The sequence below is a fragment of the Chanodichthys erythropterus genome, chromosome 20 (genome assembly GCF_024489055.1).
Source record: "Chanodichthys erythropterus isolate Z2021 chromosome 20, ASM2448905v1, whole genome shotgun sequence".
In the NCBI taxonomy this organism is placed as follows: Eukaryota; Metazoa; Chordata; class Actinopteri; order Cypriniformes; family Xenocyprididae; genus Chanodichthys; species Chanodichthys erythropterus.
Genome location: NC_090240.1, coordinates 20991874 through 21017615, shown reverse-complemented (window position 1 = coordinate 21017615; position 25742 = coordinate 20991874). Strand labels below are relative to the sequence as shown.

Genomic DNA, 25742 nt, shown 5'->3' with positions numbered 1-25742 from the left:
TAAATACTAATGATGATGATGATCATAATTATTATTATTATCATTATATAAAGCTTAAACTACAAAAAGTACCTTGGTTCTACCATGGTTGTTGGACTACCATTATATTCTTTGAAATACCTTGGAGAACAATGTATTTTAAATAGCATGGTACATTAAATTAATTTGATAATCATTGTGTATCATGGTATTGCCTCTGAAACTATTACTTTATCATGGTACCACTGCATTTTTCTTTGTAAAGGTTGACCGATATTGTCACAGCATATCATGCACCTCCATTTCTTACTGTGCCCCCAACTCCACCCCTCTCTTTGGCTCTTCTAGCTACCTCTGTCCTGGGCCATGTGGAGGTTTGAGTGTTTTTTTTTTTCTACACTTGCATGGGTCTCCCTCTTCCTGCCCCTCCCTCCCTCACTCTCTCTCTCTCTCTCTCTCTCTCTCTCTCTCTCTTCTCTTGCAGTCAAGAGGGTGTGGACCTGAGAGAAACATACAGGAAGAATAAACAGTAAAGACTGCTCTACTCTGATTGGGATTATCTGATATTTTCTGGCCCGTTGTGTTTGTGCCTGCCAGCAGGTGTAATGCCTGCCACGTCACAACAGCAGGTGGGCAGCAGGGGGCGATGTGCTGCTCTCTTGCTCCCTCTCCTCCTGCTGTCTGTGGCTCCAAGGCCTGGGGACACCATGATCAACATCCCATCCAAATGTGAGTACAGGATTTTACATTACATTAAATATGTAAGTGCATGGTGAGTGTTTTTTTTTTTTTTTGCATTGATTTTTGCAGTATTATAACGTTTGCTATTGCTTATTGTTGTGTATGTGAGTTAAAAAATGCAGAATGAGCAGTTTTAAGCAAGTTTAATTGCTCAATTGATTATATTATTGATCCGAACACCTAGTGCAGGCCTGATTGGAAAGGACACTGTGATTGAAACCCACCTGAGCAAGAACTGTAAAAACAGAAGCTGCTACAAGCGTCCTAAAGCTATAAACAGCACTGGGTTTGTTGCTATTATTGTACATCTGCAATTTAAGATTGTAGCCATGTATCAGTGTAACAGAGCATCTTTCTGTCTCACCCCTCCAAACACACACACACAAAAGAAGAGGAAAAAGAGTAGATGATGAAAACTACAAAACAGAAATGCACCAGAATGAGATGTCAGTGAAGAGTCACGTTTACATGAAAGGTCATGTTTTCTCTTCACTTTAAATTAGTGACCTTTAAATGGGAAACATGGAAATGAATGTGATCACTGAGATCAATAACACACCCACATTAAAATGTTCAGCCAGCACACGCAGTCTGACCAGGTCCGGCCCATATGCTAACGCTCTGTTCTTGTCTCACTGCCGTGTTGCAGTTTTCAGGCATTCAGCGGGTTTGTTTTCTTATTAAGTTGTTGGGACTGCAGTACCAAGCAGTCTTGCTAAGGGTGGTTGAAGTCAAAGGAAGGAAAATAGCTAGATAGGGAGGGTGTTATTTTAGCTCTGCTTTGCCAGCATCTTGTTATCTCTAGTGTGGCTTTTGTTGGCCAGCTGACGACAGTCCAGGTGTCTGAGCTGGCATCATGCGTTTTCTTTGTTTTATCTCCAAAAAGTGTAATCATTACATCACAAACCCAAAAAAAAAAAAAAATGCTTAATGCCATCTTGGGGGGTCAGGTTTTGTCTTCACTGTTGGAGCAAATGCCATCATTGGCAAGGCCGTAACCATGTCTTGAACATTGGGGAGGAACATTTTTCCAAGCATAAAGAAATGGAACAGTGAATGAAATTCTAGGTCTAATTCTATTTGGAAAATAATCATTTTTGAACTATTTGCAAATAGGATTGCATTAATTTGCATGAAAATATGCACACATGTACTTTTATTTTTTATGCCTAATATGTCGAAGTTGAAAACATAAAACGTTTATTGTCTCATCACACTCAGTTTGGAATTATGGAGTTACATGTAGCCTAAATGCATATTTTCAATTCAAAATGGTCATATTTGAGAAAAAAATTAGAGTAGTTTGAATCAATGGATGTTACTGTTGGTCTTTTAAAGGTGCCCTAGATTCAAAAATTGAATTTACCTCGGCATAGTTAAATAACAAGAGTTCAGTACATGGAAATGACATACACTCAAAAAAATAACTTGTTGGTCTAACTTAATTCAATTATGACACCTATTTCCACACAGTTGAACTGATTTATTTGAACTTAAGCTAGGTTAATTGTACTAATGAGTGAAATTCATCCTAATTGAATGAGATCACACCAGTTTCATTTGACGTATTCTGTGTATGTTTCCTGAACATAATTCATTCTTGTTGATCCAACCAGTGCTTTTTTTTTTTTTTTTTTTTTGTTACCATCATGGTGAAGATGTGCGCTTGTGCTTAGGTTTTGAGTAGCTGTTGTACACAGACATACATGTTTCATTACCATTGAGAGGGGAAAAGCTGATGACCATATGTAGACTGTGTAAAATTTGTGCTGGCCCTCCAAGTAATTTATTTATATTTCTATAAAAACTAAACTAAAATAACACTTATTCATATGCTAAGTAACATTTATAGCATGCAAGTAATGATCAGATAAAGAACTTCTCATTACTGGCTTGAGCACAGTTAATGCTCGTTGAAAACAATATAAATTTGTTTTACATAGCCACCTAGAGCCTAACCACAAGGTCTACACTTCAGCATAATGGTAACCTCAAAAAATCGACATAACATAAACTCTTTTAAATGTCAAATATAACTGAACTTCAAACTTTAAAAGGTATTTCCCTTTACTAAAAAACACATTAAACAGCACTTAAGTTCAACATTTACTGTCCCAATCTTTCCCTATGCAAAGCATGCTGGGAACTAGAAATCCACTGCCCAGGTTCAATCAATGCAACATAAATGATTCATGTAGTCCCAACACAAATGGTTTAGGTTGACCTAACATTTTGCAAATTTAATTTCATTTAACATAATACAATTGAGTGCGAATGCCAATTAAGTAAAAAACTAAAGATTTGTGTTGGTTCAGCTTATTTTATTTAAATAAACTAAACAAGCAGCTAGAATCATTTTTTTGAGTGTACATTGAGTCTCAAACTCCATTTTTTCCTCCTCCTTATATAAATCTCTTTGTTTAAACAAACTCTGAGGAACAGGCGAATCTCAACATAACACTGACTGTTGCGTAACAGTTGGGGTGTACGCCCCCAATATTTGCATATGCCAGCTCATGTTCAAGACATTAGACAAGGGCAGCCAGGCAGTGTTAACGTCTGGATCTGCACAGCTGAATCATCAGACTAGGTAAGCAAGCAAGGACAATATTGAAAAATGGCTGATGGAGCAATAAAAACTGACATGATCCATGATATCATGATATTTTTAGTAGTATTTGTAAATTGTCTTTCTAAATGTTTCGTTAGCATGTTGCTAATGTACTGTTAAATGTGGTTAAAGTTACCATCGTTTCTTACTGTATTCACGGAGACAAGACTGTCGTTATTTTCATTTTTTAAACACTTGCAGTCTGTATAATTCATAAACACAACTTCATTCTTTATAAATTTCTCTAACAGTGTGTAATGTAAGCTTTAGCCTCAAACTCATTCAGAATCAAATGTAAACATCCAAATAAATACTATACTTACGCGATTAGACATGCTGCATGACGAACACTTTGTAAAGATCCATTTTGAGGGTCATATTAGCTGTTTGAACTTTGTTTATGCTGTTAAAGGCAAGCGCGAGCTTTTGGGGCGTGGAGCACGAGATTTAAAGGGGCCGCGTACCCTAAATCGGCACATTTAATGATAGGCAGTTAAAAATGTTAATAAAAAAAAAACTATGGGGTATTTTGAGCTGAGACTTCACAGACACATTCAGGGGACACTTAAGACTTATATTACATCTTTTGAAAACATGTTCTTCGGCACCTTTACCATTTCTGTCGCAAAACAGCGGACATGTATTAAATGTTTTGCAATTTACAGCTTACCTCTCTCTCTTTCAATGTCAAACTGGTGCTTTATGCTGGAATTCACGCTCTGACTTTGATTTGATTAATTTGATTTCTAATTATTCCTCCTCAATGTCTATGGTGGTTATGGCCCTGGTCACGAGGATAGTAAAACATGACATCACCAACAAAGCTCATGAGGACAACAACCTAATAAACAATAAATAATATCTTAATGAAAATCTAAAAATGAAAAATGGTTTCTGTGAGGGTTATGGAGAGTATTTAAAACAAGTATTTAAAATAGAAAAACAGGTCAATGGAAAGTTCACACTGTGACAGAAGAACAAATGTGGGTTTGTGTATGTGCACTTGTCTGTTATACTTGGGAGGGCCACATTTCTAAAAATGTCCTTGCAAATACTATAGTCCACATTAGGGTTAGATGTTAAGAGTTAGCTTAAATTAGGAATAATAGTCATATAGGCATAGTTTATGTGTCTTTATGTGCATGTTTGTGTGTGGTTTGTACAATAAAAAAATAATATTGTTGGTATGCATTACTGTAAACTAAAAAGATTTCTTTTTTCCCCCTGCTGACTCAATGGACAGACAAAATTAGAGACTGTGAGTATTTATAGCATGTAATATGTTTTTGCAAGTACTGACTCTACTCAACTAACATTTCCCAGACTCATTCTGATAACGGAACACAGCCTGCAGCAAACAGCCCAAACTGATCAGCTGAGAAATTTGTTTGTTATATTCAGAAGTGTGGGAATGATTGTGAAAAATGGAGGGTGCGTTAAAAGCATGAGTCTTTTAAAATGAATGATTATATTCCGTAGATGGGTGAGGGGTGGCCATGCCTCCCAGTTGTAATGGTTAATGGTCCATACGATGGTCCATCACGAGGGATTTTTGAACAGTCTCCTTTTTTAATTTTTTTAATTTCCTGTTCACCTGTTTTGACCTCTTCCAGGGTTGTAGACAGATAGTAATAAATAGATAAACTGCATCATTCCACATTCACTGTAATCATTCCCAGACATCAGTGTTGTTTTGTGTCTAGTATAAGCACTTGTTAGCCTCAGTGACTCTGTCCGCAGATTACATCACTAATGCTTTATGCTCTCGCTGTCTGCCTCGCTCATTCATTCCTCTAGTCTCAATTTATTCCTGCTCTCCAGTTCCTTCACCGGCCACTCATCCGTAAAACAACCAACACTTAGAGAACATCTCGGGCTCACCTAATCTCATGTATTACCTCTGCATGCAATACACTGCGTTCTTCATTTCCCTCTTTTCACTTGGGGGTTTCTAATGACATGGACGATATTCCGTTTCCTCCAAATGTCTGTTGGAACTAATCAAGTGTGTGCGTTTGCTTCAGAACATTGTTGAGGTTTAGTAGGAAACTTTACTGAAGTCAGTGGCGCAGCTGATCATTAAGTTGTTTTGAATATTGTGATTAAAGCAGGTCAGCGGAAAGGCTGCTTAACTACTGTGACTAATATGCCTTCCCCATCCACAGCTGAAGCAACTTAACAAATGAGCTGAAGTTATTATAGCTCTTTGGAAATAGATGTCTGTTTCTATTTTAAGGGTGTTGCTTTGCTAACTTCACAGCTTGCAGAAATGTACAGGGTAATTGAATGTTTCGTGTGTGATTGTGTGCTCTCTACGCAGTGAAAAGCCCCCCAGTGATTACCGCCCAGCCAAAGTCTATCACCACCTTCTCAGCAGATGACATCACACTCACCTGTGAGGCAACTGGGAATCCCCCACCCACGTTAGTATCCATAGCAACACTGTTGCATAATTTGGTAACCGTTTATTTTGCATCAATTGTATTTTGCATTGTATTCTTTCATAAATAGCTGTAACCACAGCCAGTTACATTATAATAACCAATTACTAGGTACACATTTAAAGGGACAGTTCACCCAAATATGAAAATTCTGTCATAATTTATGACACCCTCAAGAAGGTCCAAACCTGCATGAGTTTCTTTGTTCTGCTGAACACAAAAGAAGGTATTTGAAATGTCAGTAACCAAACAGATCTCTCCCCCCATTTACTACCATTGTAGGAAAAATAAATATTATAGTCAATGGGAGGCAAGATCTGTTTGGTTACTGATATTCTTTCAGATACCTTCTTTTGTGTTCAGCAGAACAAAGAAACTCATATAGGTTTGGACCTTCTTGAGGGTGAGTAAATTATGACAGAATTTTCATTTTTGGGTGAACTATCCCTTTAAACCTGTTATCATATGATGTGTTTTAAAGACTAAAGAATTGGACTTCAATGTCTTTTATGTCCAGTCATTTAGTCATAGGTTTATATTCCATGGAAGTGCCACTTAAAAATAATGTATTATTAAATAAATAAAAATGCAAATAATCACTTTGTAAATAGACATTTTTAAAACAGTTTATTTAATTCACATTTAAAAATGTAGTTATTGTTTACATTTAACTACCCTTTTTAAACATGATTTAAGTAGTTTTAAATATGTCTATTTATTTGTAAATATAACTTTTTTTCCTATTTGATCCATAAGAAAAAGTTCAGGCCTGTCTATACACTACCGGTAAAAAGTTTGGAAACATTACTATTTTTAATGTTAAGTCTCTTATGCTCATTAAGGCTGCATTTATTTCATGATAAATACAGAAAAATTTACAATTTAAAATTATGGTTTTCTATTTTAATATACTTTAAAATATAATTTATTTATTTCATCATTACTCCAGTCTTCAGTGTCACATGATCCTTCAGAAATCATTGTAATATGCTGATTTATTATCAATGTTGGAAACAGTTGTGCTTTTCAGGATTTTTTGATGAACAAAAAGTAAAAAAAAATATATCAGCATTTATTTAAAATAGAAATCTTTTGTAACAATATACACTACCGTTCAAAAGTTTGGGGTCAGTAATTATTTTTTCTTTTCTTTTTTTAAATAAATTAATACTTTTATTCAGCATGGATGTTAAATTGATAAAAAGAGATTTATAATGTTAGAAAAGATTTATATTTTGAATAAATGCTGTTCTTTTTAACCTTTTATTCATCAATGAATCCTGAAAAAAGTATCACAGGTTCCAAAAAAATATTAAGCAACACAACTGTTTTCAACATGATAATAACGGAGTATCAAATCAGCATATTAGAATGATTTCTGAAGGATCATGTGACACTGAAGACTGGTGTAATGATGCTGAAAAATCAGCTTTGCCATCACATAAATAAATTATATATACTTATATTAAATTAAAATAGCAGTATATTAAAATAGAAAAACATAATTTTAAATATTTTTAATAATATTTCACAATATTATTGTTTTTTCTGTATTTATTATGAAATAAATGCAGCCTTAATGAGCATAAGAGACTTTGTACAAAAACATTAAAAACATTAAAAAAAGTAATGTCCCACTCAGTATATTTAAAAAATTCCATTCATCAAGCCATTCCATTGACTACGGATATTATAATGCATTGTAAAGTGGTTACAGTGATTTAAAATACCTGATATTAAGGTGTATTAAAAGGAGTTATGTATACATTTATAGTTCAAAAGTTATTAATAAAGTGTATTTAAACGTTCACCAAGGCTGCATTTATTTGATCAAAAATACAGTAAAACTGTAATGTTGTGAAATAGTATTACACTTTAAAATAACTGTTTTCTATTTGAATATTTTTTAAAATGTAATTTATTCCTGTGATCAAAGCTGAATCTTCAGCATCATTACGGTCTTCAGTGTCACATGATCCACAAATCATTCTAATATGCTGATTTGCTACTCAAGAAACATTTCTTATTTTTATCAATGTTGAAAACAGTTATGCTGCTTAATGTTTTTCTATGACACGAGGGTGATTAAATGACATCATTTTCAGTTTTGGCTGAATTAACCCTTTAATCATTGAGGGGATTGGTTGAAAAAAAAAAAAACCTAATTTGTCACTGTAGCAATTTAATTGATTTTCCATGTTATTTTAAAAATTACTGTCACTTATCTGTATCATTGCTAGGTTCCGCTGGGTGAAAGATGGTATAGAGTTTGACCCCTCAAAAGACCCTGACCTCTCAGTGTCCAGAGATTCTGGGACCTTCTCGTTGACAGCCAAGGATGGACCCATCCACCAGTACCAGGGCAGATATAACTGCTACGCATCTAACGAGCTCGGCACGGCGGTGTCTAACGAGGCTCATATTGTCACAGAGAGTAAGTCACACTCATTACCACAACATTATAGAGCAACACACTTATGATTGCCTGTTTGATATCCCTGAAGTTACCACATGTGGCGAGTTTTCTGTTGAGAGATTCTGGCGCACAGCAGATAACAGCCCAAAATCAAGCCCTCTGCCCCCTGTTGTGTCATATGCAGAAAATGTCATTTAGAGGAAAATTACTGCTTATTGTGTGTGCCAGTCACACGAGCACTTTCCACTTTCTGGGATTTGGGAAGCAAATGCCAGATCGCTTCCCACATCACTATCAAACACAACAATGAGTGGATCATTGTACAAAACAACAACAACAACACATCTATCTAGTAATCTACCTGTCTCCCTTCCTCTGTCCCGACCTCTCTGCCAGTTTCCCTGACAACAGTTACCTCAGAAACCAGTGTGAGTCGTGTAAGTGTGTCAGCGGGGACGACCACTTCTGGGATTAATATGTGCAGGAAGTGAGAGTACTCAGCATGAGCAGGGCTAACAATAGCCTAACATATTATGAACTCCACACACAGCTGGTGCTGCTGGACACATTAATATGTGCACCATCACACACTTATTTCATATAATTTTAAGCCAAGGCATTTTATAAATAATGTTAGACTAGTTATGTAGTTTTTAATTGCATTCTGGTGTTTGTTTGTTTTGTCAGCTGTGCTGTATATAATTACTTGCTAACTACAGTTTCTCAGAAGGATAAAATGTATTTGAAATGGTCGATTATTGAAAATAATCATTTTAATTCTTCCCCGTCCACATCTGAGAAGGAATTTAATAATTTTTTATTCATTTACACTACCATTTAAAGAGGTGGTTGATTTATGATTTCACTTTTTTTAAACTTTAGTCAGTGTGTAATGTTGCTGTTAGAGCATAAACAACATCTGCAAAGTTACGACGCTCAAAGTTCAATGCAAAGGGAGATATTTTTTTTACAGAAATCGCTTTTTAAGGACTACAACAAGCGGCTGGTAGGGACTACAACTAGCTTCTTCCTTGGTTGGTGACATCACAAACCCTAAAATTTACCCCTAAGACTGCAACAAAGGGGGTGAGGACATGTTGAGCTGCTTTAGAGAAGAGAAAGAGTTGTTTTTACCATGTCGTCATTTTACACCGGACTGCTTCAAAAACGAAGATCAACTGAACTCTGGATTTGCACAAAAGACTAACGTGACGGCACATGCTGGTCGATGAGTTGAATCAACGCCACATCAACTATATAAATTTATCCACTAACCATTCAGAAACATCCTTATATATTCTAAAAGTTGTAACTTCTTCCTTAGTCTCTCTATCAGTGTCCGGTTTGAAGAACAATATAAGGCTGAACACCGTTACTGACAAATCTCATTTTGGCTGCGTGAGATTCTCCAGTTTTGTTGCTGTTAAAGGGTTAGTTCACCCAAAAATGAATAATGTCATTTATTACTCACCCTCATGCCGTTCCACACCTGTAAGTCCTTCGTTAATCTTTGGAACACAAATTAAGATATTTTTGTTGAAATCCGATGGTAAGTACAGTGGTTCAATATTAATATTATAAAGCGACGAGAATATTTTTGGAGCGCCAAAAAAACAAAATAACGACTTATATAGTGATGGCTGATTTCAAAACACTGCTTCATGATGCTTCGGAGCGTTATGAATCTTTTGTGTCGAATCATGATTCGGATGGTGTGTCAAACCGCCAAACTGCTGAAATCACGTGACTTTGGCACTCAGAACCGCTGATTCGTCACGCTGAGAAAATGCTCCGAAGCTTCCTGAAGCAGTGTTTTGAAATTGGCCATCGCTATATAAGTCGTTATTTTGTTTTTTTAAATGTGTTTTAGTACATTAATGGATCTTGAGAGAGGAAATGTCATTGCTCCCTATGGAGGCCTCACAGAGCCATCGGATTTCAACAAAAAAATCTTAATTTGTGTTCCGAAGATTAACGAAGGTCTCACGGGTGTGGAACGGCATGAGGGTGAGTAATAAATGAAATGATAAAGCATTTTAATTTTTGGGTGAACTAACCCTTTAAGCTAGACTGGGTAAACCCAGCCTGATCTGCCGGCGATTTGATTTCGCCCGGCAACTCAGTCTGGAAACCCGTACATTCATTTCTGCTGCATCTGTTACACTTTTGCGGGAACCAATCACGGACTGGCTTATCCACCTTGCTCGCTATTGGCGGGTACAGAGCTCTTTCTATGGCTCTGGGCGGGTATAACACAATGACGTCTCTCGCACGACCGTCAATCCAATTCCTTTTAACCTCTCAACGATGCTGAATGACTTCTTTAGATTAGCAAACAAATCGCTCGACTGGATGTAAATACCACTCACTTTCATGTTTCTTTTTGCACAACCTGCAAAAATCGCTCGATGCCATTGCTGCTTCTGCAAACCGCTCAATGCTACAAACCAATACAAACTAAACCTGTCTGGAGTTTTCGCATTGCTCTGCAAAAGTACGTCACCCGGATCGTTGATCTGATTGGTTGAAGGACTATCCAATTGCGTGAATAATGCTTGTTGATCACGCCTCTTGTGCAGTAGGAAATACATAGCAAACTCCCCAGACCAATGTTCAATTTTAAATTGAGCTTGGTCTGGTGATAGCCAGACAACCTTTAAGCAACTGAAACACGAGCTGTTAAAGCTCCACCCTCTTCTGGAAAGCGGCCAGGAGCAGCAGCTCATTTGCATTTAAAGAGACACACACAAAAATGGCATGTTTTTGCTCACAATAGGGTCAAATTTAGTAAGCAAGAGACTTCAGAAACTTTATACATTTTTACCGTCCCCAGACTTTTGAACGGCAGTGTAATTTTATTTTCTCTCGCAGACACTCCCACTCTACAGAAGGAGAAGAAGGTGATAAAGAAGGTGGAGGAAGGAGATAGTGTGGTGCTTCCCTGTAATCCTCCAAACAGCACCATGGCCCCAGTCATCCACTGGATGGACAAAAGTAAGTCTGATTTTATCCTGGTTTATCCATGTTAAACATGAACAACATCTCAGCAATATCTATATATATGCATCTATTTCTACACCTTTTTCTCTAAGGGCTACGGCACATTCAGCAAAACGAGCGTGTGATTCAGGGTCGCGATGGAAACTTGTACTTCTCTCATGTGATTGCGGCAGACAGCCGAGAAGACTACACCTGCAACACTCAGTTCCCCAGCGCACGCATCATCGTGCTCAAAGAGCCCATCAAACTCACTGTTGTCCCCTGTAAGCATCAAGGCAGTGGATGCTGACTGACCTTGACTAAGCAGAACTATTTTATAAAACCTTTGGCCTGAACAGTAGAAAAAGAGCAGGATTTTTTTTTAATATTGAGCTATTTTATTTAACATAACACTATCTATCTATCTATCTATCTATCTATCTATCTATCTATCTATCTATCTATCTATCTATCTATCTATCTATCTATCTATCTATCTATCTATCTATCTATCTATCTATCTATCTATCTATCTGTCTATCTGTCTGTCTGTCTGTCTGTCTGTCTGTCTGTCTGTCTGTCTGTCTGTCTGTCTGTCTGTCTGTCTGTCTGTCTGTCTGTCTGTCTGTCTGTCTGTCTCTTTTGTTCCTTCTATCATTCTTTCGTCCTATCTATCTATCTATCTATCTATCTATCTATCTATCTATCTATCTATCTATCTATCTATCTATCTATCTATCTATCTATCTATCTATCTATCTATCTATCTATCTATCTATCTATCTATCTATCTATCTATCTATCTATCTATCTATCTATCTATCTATCTGTCTGTCTGTCTGTCTGTCTGTCTGTCTGTCTGTCTGTCTGTCTGTCTGTCTGTCTGTTGTTCCGTCTGTCTGTCTGTCTGTCTGTTGTTCCATCTATCATTCTTTCGTCCTAACATGTTTCTCTCCATCCATCCATCCATCCTGTTTTGTTTTAGCTGTTTTGCCCAGCCTTAGATTGTTTACCATTGTTAACCATGCTCTCTCTCCTCATTTCCCTCACTAATTCTGTCTTTGTCTGTATCTGTAGCTAACTCGGTGCGTAACAGAAGGCCTCAAATGATGCGACCCACTGGCTCCCGCAGCTCCTACCTGGTGCTCAGTGGCCAAAGCCTAGAGCTGGAATGCATTGTTCAGGGCCTGTAAGTCAAAGCTTCTCTGGCTGTGTGTCTTTTAGAGTTTTTACTTAGTTAAAAAGTGTACTTTCTAAAAAAAGTGTCCTGTTTGTTTACATCCTTTTGTTTCCCTCATTAGGCCCGCTCCCAGTATCCAGTGGATTAGGAAAGATGGAGTTCTGTCTGAGTCACGCACCTCCAATGACAATTATAACAGAGTTCTGCGTTTTATGAAAATCTCAGAGTCTGACGGTGGCGAGTACCAATGTACCGCCACAAATGTGCAAGGCATGATAACTCACACCTACAGCATCACTGTGGAAGGTACTGTATGCTTTACACTGCCAGATCACTTCCTCTGCAGATTTAGATGTGGGGTGTGAACTTGAAGAGATATTTGGGTGGATGACTTAAAAAAAAAAAAATGAAAATTAGACTTTGCTGATGAAAGCAACAACGACAGTCAGGATTTACATTGTTAGCTCTGCATGATTGGAGTATAATTGCTTATTGCTTGATAAAAGTTTATTTGCTATCCCTTCTGAAAAGTTTATAATATAGTATAATTGTTGCAAATTATTGCTTTTCATGATTAGTTGTTTGTTTTGTGGTGGTCTAGCTGCCCCATATTGGATTAAAGAACCAAAGAGCCAGCTGTACGCCCCAGGAGAGACGGTCAAACTGGAATGTAAGGCTGACGGCATTCCAAGCCCTGAGGTCACCTGGAGCATCAACGGCAATCTTCTTACTGGTAACTGATTCAGTCAGAAAACATTCCATGTCTTAAAGGTAGTGTAGGCAATTCATTTTGTAAACACTTGTTGTTACACTGGTTGAAACTCTCTTCACATCCTGATAGCAATCAATAATAGATGTGGTCTATATATTACAACATGTACATATATCTTCTGTGGAAGTCTCAGGACCAAAAAAATGTTTGTCCAATCATTGCATTCGTTGTCCTACCTGCTTGTCAACGTATGTATTTCCATACCTCCACGCTTTTCATAAGGGTATGCAGAGTTAGAAAGACATCAGTCACCGAGCACCACAACCGAAATAGCAGCCACCTTTTACAGTTCCTGAACCAAAACAACAGACTTATGCTGCATTCACGCTGTGTTGTAACCTTAATTGAGAGATGAGCAACCCGTGACTTTCTAATCAGAGGTGGTCACGTCCTCAGACACGGATTTATGTGTTTCTGTCAACACTGTCAACGCTTAAATTAATCTGCAGCAGTCAGGTGGTACAACTAGAGCTCTGTAAGTTGTTAACATTCATTATTATTGTGTGCTTTGAGACATGAGGTAATTTAACGCCGTCTCTTGTCTCGTGGCGCTTTGAAGAATCTGCTGTGTGCGTTCATGTGTTTTGGAAGAGGCGTGGCTTTGGAGAGTACTCTAAAGGAAGGGTGGAATATTATGCTTTCAAGCTAGCTTGCTATTGCTAGCTATTCTGAAATTACCTACCCTACCTTTAATGCAAGGTTTCCAAACTGGGGTTTATGGGGAAACTGCTGGGGTTTGTGATTGATGAAAAACTAATTGATAAAATGATAAAAAAATGTAAATAAATAAATCCTTTTGGAATAAACATTTTAATAATCAGGATAAAACACTAAAAGAATATGAAATACTTGTTTACCTGCATGTCATGTGACCAATTAAATGACATCAGAAAACCGTGACCATTCAAATGAGTTGCTAAATGATTTAAATATTAACTTAAAAAATATATAGTGCCTTACACAACAATATTTAGCGCTATCCGCCTAACTGACCGAAACGTTGCCATTAAAATATATTTGTGACCGTAAAAAAATTACCTTAAAATCTCAGAGGGGTACTTAAAATCAATATTTTAGGACAAAGAGGTTCAGCTAACAAAAAAACTTTCTTAATGTTGAATCAGCTTTATCTGTTAATGAGAGACATTGGTATATGGTCTTGTATTGATGTACTGATGTGTCTTTTTTACGTAGATATTGACCCAGACCCCCGACGCAGTGTGAAACATGGTGTTCTCACTCTGAAGAATGTGGAACTCAGTGACACTGCGGTGTATCAGTGTAAAGCTGCCAATAAGCATGGATCTATCCTCATCAATGCTTATGTCTATGTTATAGGTAAATTAATTTTCAAAAGCAGCTCTAAAAAAAAGCTGTTTTTTGTTTTTTAAGAATATGTATTTTTTGGGGTTCTAAGAATTCAGGAAACTACATGATATTTTCAATTTTGTTTCTCTAGAACTGCCTCCCCAGATTCTGACAGAAGACGGTATCATGTACTCTGTGGCAGAGGGACAGACTATTGATCTGGCTTGCGAGACCTTTGGCTCTCCTCAGCCCAATGTCACATGGTGAGGCAGACTCGGTCCTGTGGGGTGTCCCTTCCTCACATGCCAGAACTGCTCTAGCCAGCTGTCCTTATTATTGCTGGGGGGAAACTGCTTTGTGGGGAGTCCATTAGGGCACATGTCATGGGCAAAATCACACTCAGTAGTCAGCATTTCTAAATGTTGGTGTTCTTGGAATATTGCACATTGCATTCATTTGAACAGGCTAAAATGAATATTTTGTGTGTTCACAGGGAGGTTGAGCCCTGGGGCGCACTTATAGCCAACCCAAGGATGAGTCAGTTATCCGATGGCTCTCTACAGATCAGAAACGCCACCCGCAATGACAGCAGCCAGTACACCTGCACTGTCAGCAACAGCAAAATCACCATCACCGCTGAGCTGGATGTACTCAGTGAGTTCTACATGCCTGAATGCTCATGCCTTCATGCATACTTGATTTATAACTGGTTTCACTTCAGGCCGTTAGGATCATTCCTTTTTATTACACAAAGTCTTTGGTTGATGCTTTTATTATATTCTAATACTCTTAGCAGGATATTATGCACATTATATCATCATCATCATTGGAGTTTATAAGTTATTTTCTTTAACCCTTAAATGCATGACTGTTTCGCCAATCATTCTTACATATTCGGGTCTTTATCGACCCGGATCTATATCTAACATGGAAGAATCTCTACCTGTCGCGATAATATAAAACTTCTTTGATATTAGAGTAACAATTACAGAAGAATAAAATAAATCGTATTTTGTTACGTTTTGGAGCTTGAAATGGCTCTGTTTGAGCAGATGTTTTATGTCATCGTCACTGTCCTCGTCAGAGCTCATTCCCCAATAAATTCAGCAAATAATGGGCTAGTTTTATGTTTGAGGTCACGAATATGAGCCCATTTGCGATCTCAAACGTATTCTCAAAACTATATAATTTTCAACATCTTTAAAATCAATATTTCGATCGCTAACAGCTTCACCAGATCCCACCAGTAACAGTTACATATTTTTGATTGCGTTCAGTACTTGCTCTGCAGAAATCGCTGAGCCATTTCATGTTTTTCTTATTCTTTCGTTTTCTGTCTGAATGAGTCGTCACTTCAGCATTGTGTATCAGACATTGCCACCTTGTGGAATAAAGGTGAATTGCACTTATTCCGTCATCTAAGATTCAATTATTGTTGTGCAGAAAAAATATACTTACACTCATACATACCTTGGGTCGCTTGCGACCCTATACAATTTTTACAAAAAATGAATACAAAAATAGGCATTCTTTTATAATTTTATGATTTTTTTTTCTTGTTATATTTTTTATAATGAATTGATTGAGGAATACCAAGAAGGTTGATGTCTAACTTTAAAAAATGAATGAGGAGGAGGGTAGTGAATGACATCCTGGGTCACTAAAGACCCGAGGTATGCATTTAATAACCCTATAAGGGGTCTTTAGTGACCCGGGACGTCATTCACTACCCTCCTCCTCATTCATTTTTTAAAGTTAGATTTATTATTATAAAAAAGCAAAATAACTAACAGGTTAAGAAAAATACAATTAATTCAGGATTTCATCCCTGAAAACAAGTCTAATTTTAGATGCATTTTTTACTTAAACATAAGGAAAGAAAATTCTGGTTAATAAAATAATTTCTTTTTTAATTATTATAATCTCTCTCTTTTTTTTTTTTTCTTTTTTTTTTTTACTTAAAATCAAAATATTTTTTTACGAATAGAAATGTTGTCTTCCAGATAAGACAGAGATTGTGAAACCTCCGTTGGCTCTGCGGATTCAGCGGGGACAGCCAGCTACCCTAACCTGCGAGTACTATGTGGACTTCAGGCAGGTTGCCCCTCAAGTCCAGTGGAGGAAGAACCGGCAGAAGCTTACAGAGTCCTCTGATTCAGACAAGTATGCTTTTATACCTTAATTTCCCTCAGAAAGCTGCAAAATAACTTAGTTTGAACTGTATAATGTGACCTCATGAACATTATTAATCTTAAATATCTTAGCTATATAATAGATAAATCCACCCTCATAATACCTGATGTTGACGAAGAGGATGAAGGGATTTACACCTGTGAAGTCATTACCACTCTGGATATGGCAGAAGCGAGTGGCTCCATCACTATCGTTGGTAGGTTACTTTATAATCGGCCTGTTCTCTATAACATGGCCATGTCTAAACCCTTTTACATGTCTGGATCTATATAGCTGTATGTGTTGCGTGTTGTATGATAATGTGACCTACAAAAAGGACAAAAGGACATTTTTTTTGCTGTAGGCATATTCGATAAATAACCTTTAAAATCATAGATGCCTTGTTTTTACTGGCATCTTACCCCTTGACCTTTTTGTCAACCCTCATTAACCAGACCGACCAGACCCTCCGACCCAAATACAGATGATCGAACCTAAAGAACGCAGTGTCACTCTCAGCTGGACACCTGGAGAGGATCACAACAGCCCTGTGCTAGGTACAGTATATGTTTTTTTTCCTGTTTATGCAACATATGCAGTCAATATATGATACATATATATTTTATACATATATAAAATCGCGATAATTTTTTATTTTTTTTTAAATCAAATGTAAAATAATCATTTGAGTTCTTATTTTATATCTAAGGCAGTGGCAGCATTCTTACAATTTTAAGTGTTTCAAGTGTCCAAATACAAAATCAGGGTAATTTTCTCCTGTTTTATGTGTATATATACACGTGTTTATGTATCTAGAGTATTTGATTGAGTTTGAGGAGACGGGATCTGAAAGAAAGGAATGGGAGGAGCTAAGCCGCGTGTCTGGCAGCATGCAGCGAACTACTCTTCCCTTGAAGCCCTTCATTTCTTACCGCTTCCGAATCATCGCCATCAATGACATTGGCAAGAGTGACCCGAGCAAGGAAACGGAGGCCTATTCCACACCAGCTGCTCGTAAGTAACACCGTGTGTGTGTGTGTGTGTGTGTGTGAACTTTTAAATTGCCTTGAAAAAGAAAATGCTTGTACCGCTATGTTGTGATGCATTTGTTTTGTCTCTTGAATCATTTGTATGACACTTTGAATTTGTGTTTGCATCTTCTCTCAGTGTGTGGCTGATGTGAAGTGACAGTTTTATTGCCATGTTAGAACATCTTGGCACTAAATTATGATTTGTCCTCCACAGCTCCAGACAGCAACCCTGAAGGAGTGCGCAGTGATTCCATCGACCCAGGCACCCTTGTCATCACATGGAAGGTGCATTGCGCAATTCAGAACAAAAATGATTCTGTCTTAATGCATTCACCCTCATGTCGTTCCAAGCCTGCATGATGTTTTTTTCCCCCCATGGAACACAAAAGAGAATGTGAAAAGGAGCAGATAGTGAAATGAAGCAAAATAAACAAAAAAGTTAGATAAAAGGAGTCCATATGATGTAGCCTACATGTGATATTGCAGTGTTGGCATGTAACAAACTAAAAAAAATACTAACTTCACTACATTTTTCAGTAGCTCAAGTAGTGGTGTAGAATAACCAACTCTTTTTAAAATGTTTTAAAACATAAGTATTCACTCTCACGGTTGTCTCTTTCTTTTATGTAGCATTGTCAGGTCTGATTTATTCTAGTGAGTTGGCATGTCCTAAATGATCTCAAAATATGTAGTACTTGAAAGTCTGATTCATTCAAAGGAATTGGTTCAAGTGAATCAATTAATCCTATCCGGTCCCCTCTCTCTCTTATGGTGTAGTGTTAGAAAATTCAAATTTAGTGTAGTGAACCGGTTCATTTTAAAGGTGCCCTAAATTCAAAAATTGAATTTATCTTGGCATAGTCAAATAACAAGAGTTCAGTACATGGAAATGACATACAGTGAGTCTCAAACTCCATTGTTTCCTCCTTCTTATATAAATATCATTTGTTTAAAAGACCTCTGAAGAACAGTCGAATCTCAACATAACACCGACTGTTACGTAACAGTCGGAATCATTAATATGTACGCCCCCAATATTTGCATACGCCAGCCCATGTTCCCAACATTATGAAAGGGATTACACATCTGGATCTGCACAGGTGAATCATCAGACTAGGTAAGCAAGGACAACAGTGAAAAATGGCAGATGGAGCAATAATAACTGACATGATCCATGATATCATGATATTTTTAGTGATATTTGTAAATTGTCTTTCTAAATGTTTCGTTAGTATGTTGCTAATGTACTGTTAAATGTGGTTAAAGGTACCATCCTTTCTTACTGTATTCACGGAGACAAGAGCGTCACTATTTTCAATTTTAAACACTTGCAGTCTGTATAATTCATAAACACAACTTCATTCTTTATAAATCTCTCCAACAGTGTGTAATGTTAGCTTTAGCCACGGAGCACTATCAAACTCATTCATAACCAAATGTAAACATTCAAATAAACACTGTACTTACGCGATTAGACATGTTGCATGACAAACACTTTTTATGTTGTTTAAGGCAAGCGTGAGCTCTTGGGGCGTGGAGCACCAGATTTAAAGGGGCCGCGTACCCTAAATCGGCTCATTTATAATGATGCCCCAAAATAGGCTAAAAAAAAAATCTATGGGGTATTTTGAGCTGAAACTTCACAGACACATTCAGGGGACACCTTAGACTTATATTACATCTTTTAAAAAAAAGTTCTAGGGCACCTTTAAACAATCCCCTCTCTCATAGTGTTAGAAAGTCTGACTTATTCTAGTGAATCAGTTAATCTTAAACACTCCTCTATCTCATGTGTAGTGTTAGAAAAGTCTGACTCACAAAGTTTCATCCTAACCAGACCTCTCTCTCTATGTAGTGAAAATTCAGATTCATTCTAGTGAATTGGTCCATCTTAAATGGTCCTCTCTCTCTCATATATGGAGTTAGGAGGTCTGATTCATTCTAGTGAATCACTTCATTCTAAACAGTGCCTCTGCCTCTCTCTCATATGTAGTGTTAGAATAGTCTGGTTCATTCTAGTTAATCAGTTCCCAAAAGGCCCTTTCTGTCCCACACGTTTGTAGCATTAGAAAGTCGGATTCATTCAAGTGAATCAATTAAACCTAAACGATCATCTGACACTCTCATATCTAGCATTGGAAAGTCTAATTCATTCTAGACTTACACTCTCATATGCAGTGGTAGAATCATTTCATAGAATCATTTCACTTAAGCGGGCCTCTCTTTTTCACATGTAGTGTTAGAAAAGTATGATTAATTATAGTGAATTAGTTCATCCTAAATGGTCATCTCACTCTCTCTTGTATGTACAGTAATGTTGGAATGTTTGATTCATTATAGTGAATTGTTTCATTATAAATGATCCAATCTCTGAAAAAGTCTGATTAACTCTAGTGAATCAGTTAATCCAGACAGTTCATGTAAATAAACCAATAAATAAAGGAATCCCTGTACTTACTGCCAACATTTGAAATTCTCATTGTTCACAGAAAGATATATTTTAGCTCAAGACTGAGTCTGTGTTCTTGCAGGAGTTGGACAGGCGTAGTTTCAACGGCCCAGATTTTCGCTACAAAGTGATGTGGAGGAAAGTTTTGGGCAGCGGTCCGTCCTGGCACACCAAATACATTACCTCTCCACCCTTCATCGTCACAGATGTGGGCAACTTCTCTGCCTTTGACATTAAAGTGCAAGCTGTTAATGAGATGGGAGAAGGTCCAGAGCCCAAATCCGCCATTGGATACTCAGGAGAGGACTGTGAGTTTGTCATGTTTGATATTTTTGCTGCTACTTTTCCTGACATCTTCCTTTAAGGTTATACATCTCAATTCACCCCAATTAAACAGAGATTTTAGTTTCACGTTAATCCTGAGACAGACATTTTAAAGGGAATCAAAATGCGGGTGCTCTTTCTTCCTATCAGACCCTCTTGAGGCCCCTCTGGATGTGGGACTGATTCTGATCAACAGCACTGCTATTACAGTCACATGGGCGCCCGTGAACAAAGAAACTGTAAGGGGCCGTCTGCAGGGTTACAAGGTAATATACGGTGCTGCATTAAGCTCAGCCAAAAAAAAAAAAAAAAAAAATGTGAGATGTAAAATATCTTCAACAAATTCTCTATCATCCATCCTATAGATTTATCTGCTGCACTTTGGCCCAGAAAGCAGACATCTCAGACGGGAGCGTGTTAGGGAGGGGAAGCCGACAAACATATCAGTTGTGACGACGGACAGCAATGAGGAGAAGATGATTTTGGGAGATTTGCAGCCCTACTCCCATTACGCACTGGCTGTAAGTGTCGTTAATTATAAAGGAGAAGGACCCCAGTCTGAACCCCTCACTTTCCACACTCCAGAAGGAGGTAAGAACGAGAGACAAAAAGTAAAAATAGATGAAGCAAGTTGAGGGTTTCAAATTCTGTCATCCATTTTTTTCAGTACCTGGTCCTCCATCATCTTTACTTCTGGAAAGCCCATCAGAGACAGAAATGATACTGCGTTGGACTCCACCCATCCAGCCAAATGGAGTCCTGAATGGATACATATTACAGTATCAACAAAGTGTGTTAACTAAGTAACAGCCTAATTCATTGTCATCAGTATTAGAAGCAGTAAACATTAAGTATCAGAAGTATTACATTTTGGCAGGATACATGAAAATACAATATAATGGTTGAAAAAAAATAGATGAAAGAAGGAAACGATCTATGTTTAGACACTCTTTTGACAACCACCAAGCATATAATCAGAACCTAAAAAACACTCAGAACACCCCAGAAACACCCTGGAAACCACAACTGCATAGCAACTAAAAAAACCCTCTCAAAACAACTTAGCAACTGTGGAGCAATGTAAAAAAACAATCAGATCATCTTAGCAACTGCATAGCAGCACAAAAAAACACTCTGAACACCTTAGCAACGACCTAGCAACACTCTAGAAACACTCAGAACATCATAACAACTGCATAGCAGCGCAAAAACACTCCAGGTAAACAACCACCTAGCATCTAATCAGAACGCAATGCCCTAGTAACCACCCAAGCAATTCTATAAAAGCACTCAAAACACCTTGGCAACTGCATAGCAACGCATTAAAAAAACCTCTGTAGCAACACCCTAGAAACCACCTAGAACACCATAGTATCTACATAGCAACACACAAAAACTCTCAAAACAATCAAAACACCTTAGCAACTACATAGTAACCCAAAAAACTCAACACACCTTAACCTTTGCATAGCAACATCTTGGAAACCACCTAGGAACAAACAAACAAAAACAAAAACAAAAAACTTTCAAAACATCTTAACAATATATATACTGTTTGAACAAACACCCATAACATCTTAGCAACTGCATAGCAACACACTGACAGCCACTTAGAACACCCTAGAAACCACCTAGAACACCCTATCAACTCAAAAAACACATTAGCAACTGAGAAGCAATGCAAAAAAAATCAGATCATCTTAGAAACTGCATAGCAACACAAAAAAAAACACAGAATATCTTAGCAACTGTATAGAAATGCACAAAAATTCCCAGATAATCTTAGCAACGTAATAGCAACACACTAAAAACACTCTAAAAGACAACTATTATATATATATATATATATAATATATTTAAAACAACTATAACTACTAAATATAAAATCACTAACCTGTATTAAAACAATATATTTTTTTACACATTTGTTCTCTTTCTCCTCCATTTCTCTGCAGTTGATAATGAAGACAGTCCTATGCAGGTAGAAAAGATTAGTGACCACGCCAAGAATCACTTCACCTTAAAGCTGGACCCTCGCAGCCGTTACCGCTTCTACCTGCGGGGATACACGGCTGCCGGAGAAGGACTGCCAATCATTAGGGAGGGAGCTACCACACTGGATGGAGGTCAAACACTTTACTGATCACTGAATGATTTATCTGGAGTTGTATCTGCTGTAGTGTTTTTTTGAGGGGTTTTGCTTGATGATAGAATGTTTTCACACACATTTCAAACACTATGTCCTTACCAGACATGATGCAACACATTTCTAGCGACAAGTAATTTATGTGTCCACGCTTAAAATTTGTGAAAATGACACAATCTGAGTTGGGAAAAGTTACCTTCAAAAGTAATGCATTACATTATTGCATTGCTCCCTAAAAAAGTAGATCATTGAATTACTTGGTAACTTTTTATGGAAAGTAATGCGTTGTTACTTTCGCGTTACTTTTTCTCACCTGGGCTGGGCTTGCTTGTGTTTTTTTTTTTTTTTTTTTTTAATAAAAAAAATGGCAAAAGTGAAATGAATAAGCCTCAGGAAATGCAAATTCACAGCTGTACAGTAGAGAGTGCAGCTCAATCAAACCTTTCAGCTGTGCTGCCGTTCTGGGTTGTAAAAGAATAGGTTGCAGGACAAGAAATGTATTATTTAATGCAGGACAAGTATTTATTATTTATCTCTTTCTCTGGAGTATTATTCTGAGTATTCTGAAGAGGTGCCAGTCAATAAATGGGAAAACTAAGTAACTTGGGTTACTAATTTGAAAAAGTAACCCAGATATTTTGTTACTTGTAATGCGTTACCCCCAACACTGGACACAATCACAGCCAATACATTGATTTATATTGGAACAAACAAATTTGTTTAACAAACGATTATCAGATTTAAGTGCATCTAAGTGTGACTTGTTTTGTTTCTGTGTGTAAACAGGTCCACCCTCCAACATTAGCTTATCGATTGGAGAGACATCCGTCAACCTGACCTGGCTGTCGAAAGAAAGACAGCGGAACGTGGGATTCCTTATTCATTACCTGAGAGGGGATGGTACGTGCTGTATAGACAGGATGTGATTGAGAATGATTGAACACAAGCTCATTCATCGAATAGCAAATCAGGAAGTAGCAGCTTTATTACCTGTTCTCTTAGTTTAGTTAGTTAGTGCCTCTACCCTTTCAGTACCTGAGAGAGAATACAAACAAGTGTTTTTTGATTTATATTGTATTGTGTTCTGTCCAGGCAAAGGCAAATGGAAGCACTCTGAAAAAGTAAACAGCTCTCAGTCTTTCTACACGCTGCAGGGGCTCCAGCCCGGATCCCAGTACCACCTGCGGATTGACTTAGGAAACAAGACTATCTGGACAGATAAGATCCAGACAGCTGGAACATGTAATCACAAAACAGCCCTCTTAATGCTATTTATAATAAATTGTGCTGATGTGCTATATATGACCACTGAAGAGCTTTCATGAACACCCTTGAAAATAAGCTTTTGGCTGGAAAATGGAGTGCAGATGATGTTTTCTTGTAACCTTAATGGGATAGTACAGCCAAAAATGAAAACTGTCTTCAGTTACTCTCTTTACCCTCATCTTGTTCCAAACCTGGATGTTTCTTAAGTAAATTTGTGTAGCATTTTCCATACTGTGATTTTCATAGTATCTTTCAAGCTTCAAAAAGAACAAGTAACATTCTAAAAGTATAATAAATGTGGCCCAGATGACTATTGCTTGATTTGGAGCTTGACAGACATGGTCACTACGAAGAGTATTCTTCAAAATTCCACTTTTTTTGTTCATTGAAAAAGCTAAATATACAGGAGCTGGTCATATAATTAGAATATCATCAAAAAGTTCATTTCTTTTATTGTAAATTATTTTTAAAAATGAAACTTTCATATATTCTAGATTCCCTACATGTAAAGTAAAACATTTTGTTTTTTTGTTTTTTTAATTTTGATGATTAGAGCATACAGCTCATGAAAGTCCAGTATCTCAAAATATTAGAATATTTCCTGAGATTGATCAAAAAGTGGATTTGCAAAACAGAAAAGTTCAAGTTCTTTAAAGTATGTTCATTTGTACACTCAATACTTGGTCGGCAGCACATATTACAGCAAATGACTTGCTCCTAGCACAAATTACAGCATCAGTGAAGTGTGGCATGGAAGTGATCAGCCTGTGGCACTGCTGAGGCACTATTGGGCCTTCAGATCATCTGTATATTGTTGGATCGACTGTTTCTCATCTTTCTCTTGAAAATATCCCATAGATTCAGGGGTCAGGCATGTTGGCTGGCCAATAAAGCACAGTAATATCATGGTCAGAAAACCACTTGGAAGTGGTTTTTGCACTGTGGGCAGGTGCTAAAGTCCTGCTGGAAAAGGAAATCAGCATCTCCATAAAGCTTGTCAGCAGATGGAAGCATAAAGTGCTCCAAAATCTCCTGGAAGATGGCTGCATTGACTTTGCACTTGATAAAACACAATGGACCAACACCAGCAGATGTCACGGCCCCCCAAATCATTACTAACTTCAGAAACTTCCCACTAGACTTCAAGCAGCTTGGATTCTGTGCCTCTCCAGTCTTCCTTTAGACTCTGGGACCATGATTTCAATTTCATTTCAATATGAAATGCAAAATTTACTTTTATCTGAAAAGAGGACTTTCGACCACTGTTCACTGTCCAGTTCTTTTTCTCCTTAGCCCAGGTAAGATGCTTCTGACGTTGTTTCTGTTTCAGAAGTGGCTTGGTAGTCCTTTTCCTGAAGATGTCTGAATGTGGTGACTCTTGATGCGCTGACTCTGGCTTCATTTGACTCATTGTGAAGCTCTCCCAAGTGTTTGAATCGACTTTACTTGACAGTATTCTCAAGCTTGCGGTCATTCCTGTTGCTTGTGCACCTTTGCCTACCCAATTTCTTCCTTCTAGTCAACTTTGCATTTAATATGCTTTGATACATCACTCTGTAAACAGCCACAACATTCAATAATGACCTTCTGTGGCTTACTCTCTTTGTGGAGGGTGTCAATGATTGTCTCCTGGACCATTGCCAAGTCAGCAGTCTTCCCCATTAGTGTGGTTTCAAAGAACAAGAGATACCCGCAATTTATACTGTAGGGATGGTCATTTAATGAAACTCAAATGTAAATATTCTAATATTTTGAGATACTGGATTTTGGACTTTCATTAGCTATACACTCTAATCAAGAAATGTAAAACAAAAAATTGAAATGTTTTACTTTACATGTAGGGAATCTAGAATATATGAAAGTTTCATTTTTTAAAATAATTTACAATAAAAAAATGAACTTTTGAATGAATGTACACTACGGTTCA

General features: G+C 37.3%; 1 protein-coding gene across 1 annotated transcript in view; it reads left to right on the top strand.

The window, feature by feature from the left end:
- l1cama (L1 cell adhesion molecule, paralog a) overlaps positions 1 to 25742 on the top strand; it is a 65514-nt gene that overhangs the window by 37548 nt on the left and 2224 nt on the right. Inside the window, exons 2-24 of the mRNA XM_067370696.1 lie at positions 464 to 708; positions 5652 to 5754; positions 8013 to 8206; positions 11060 to 11182; positions 11281 to 11451; positions 12245 to 12356; positions 12469 to 12653; positions 12949 to 13080; positions 14314 to 14457; positions 14579 to 14690; positions 14921 to 15081; positions 16431 to 16590; positions 16692 to 16816; positions 17055 to 17156; positions 17416 to 17613; positions 17845 to 17915; positions 20162 to 20387; positions 20554 to 20669; positions 20769 to 20994; positions 21071 to 21193; positions 22359 to 22529; positions 23336 to 23449; positions 23642 to 23791. Of these exons, the coding sequence (XP_067226797.1) occupies positions 585 to 708; positions 5652 to 5754; positions 8013 to 8206; positions 11060 to 11182; positions 11281 to 11451; positions 12245 to 12356; positions 12469 to 12653; positions 12949 to 13080; positions 14314 to 14457; positions 14579 to 14690; positions 14921 to 15081; positions 16431 to 16590; positions 16692 to 16816; positions 17055 to 17156; positions 17416 to 17613; positions 17845 to 17915; positions 20162 to 20387; positions 20554 to 20669; positions 20769 to 20994; positions 21071 to 21193; positions 22359 to 22529; positions 23336 to 23449; positions 23642 to 23791 (3343 nt within the window). The 5' untranslated portion in view covers positions 464 to 584. The remainder of the gene's footprint in view (positions 1 to 463; positions 709 to 5651; positions 5755 to 8012; positions 8207 to 11059; positions 11183 to 11280; positions 11452 to 12244; positions 12357 to 12468; positions 12654 to 12948; positions 13081 to 14313; positions 14458 to 14578; positions 14691 to 14920; positions 15082 to 16430; positions 16591 to 16691; positions 16817 to 17054; positions 17157 to 17415; positions 17614 to 17844; positions 17916 to 20161; positions 20388 to 20553; positions 20670 to 20768; positions 20995 to 21070; positions 21194 to 22358; positions 22530 to 23335; positions 23450 to 23641; positions 23792 to 25742) is intronic.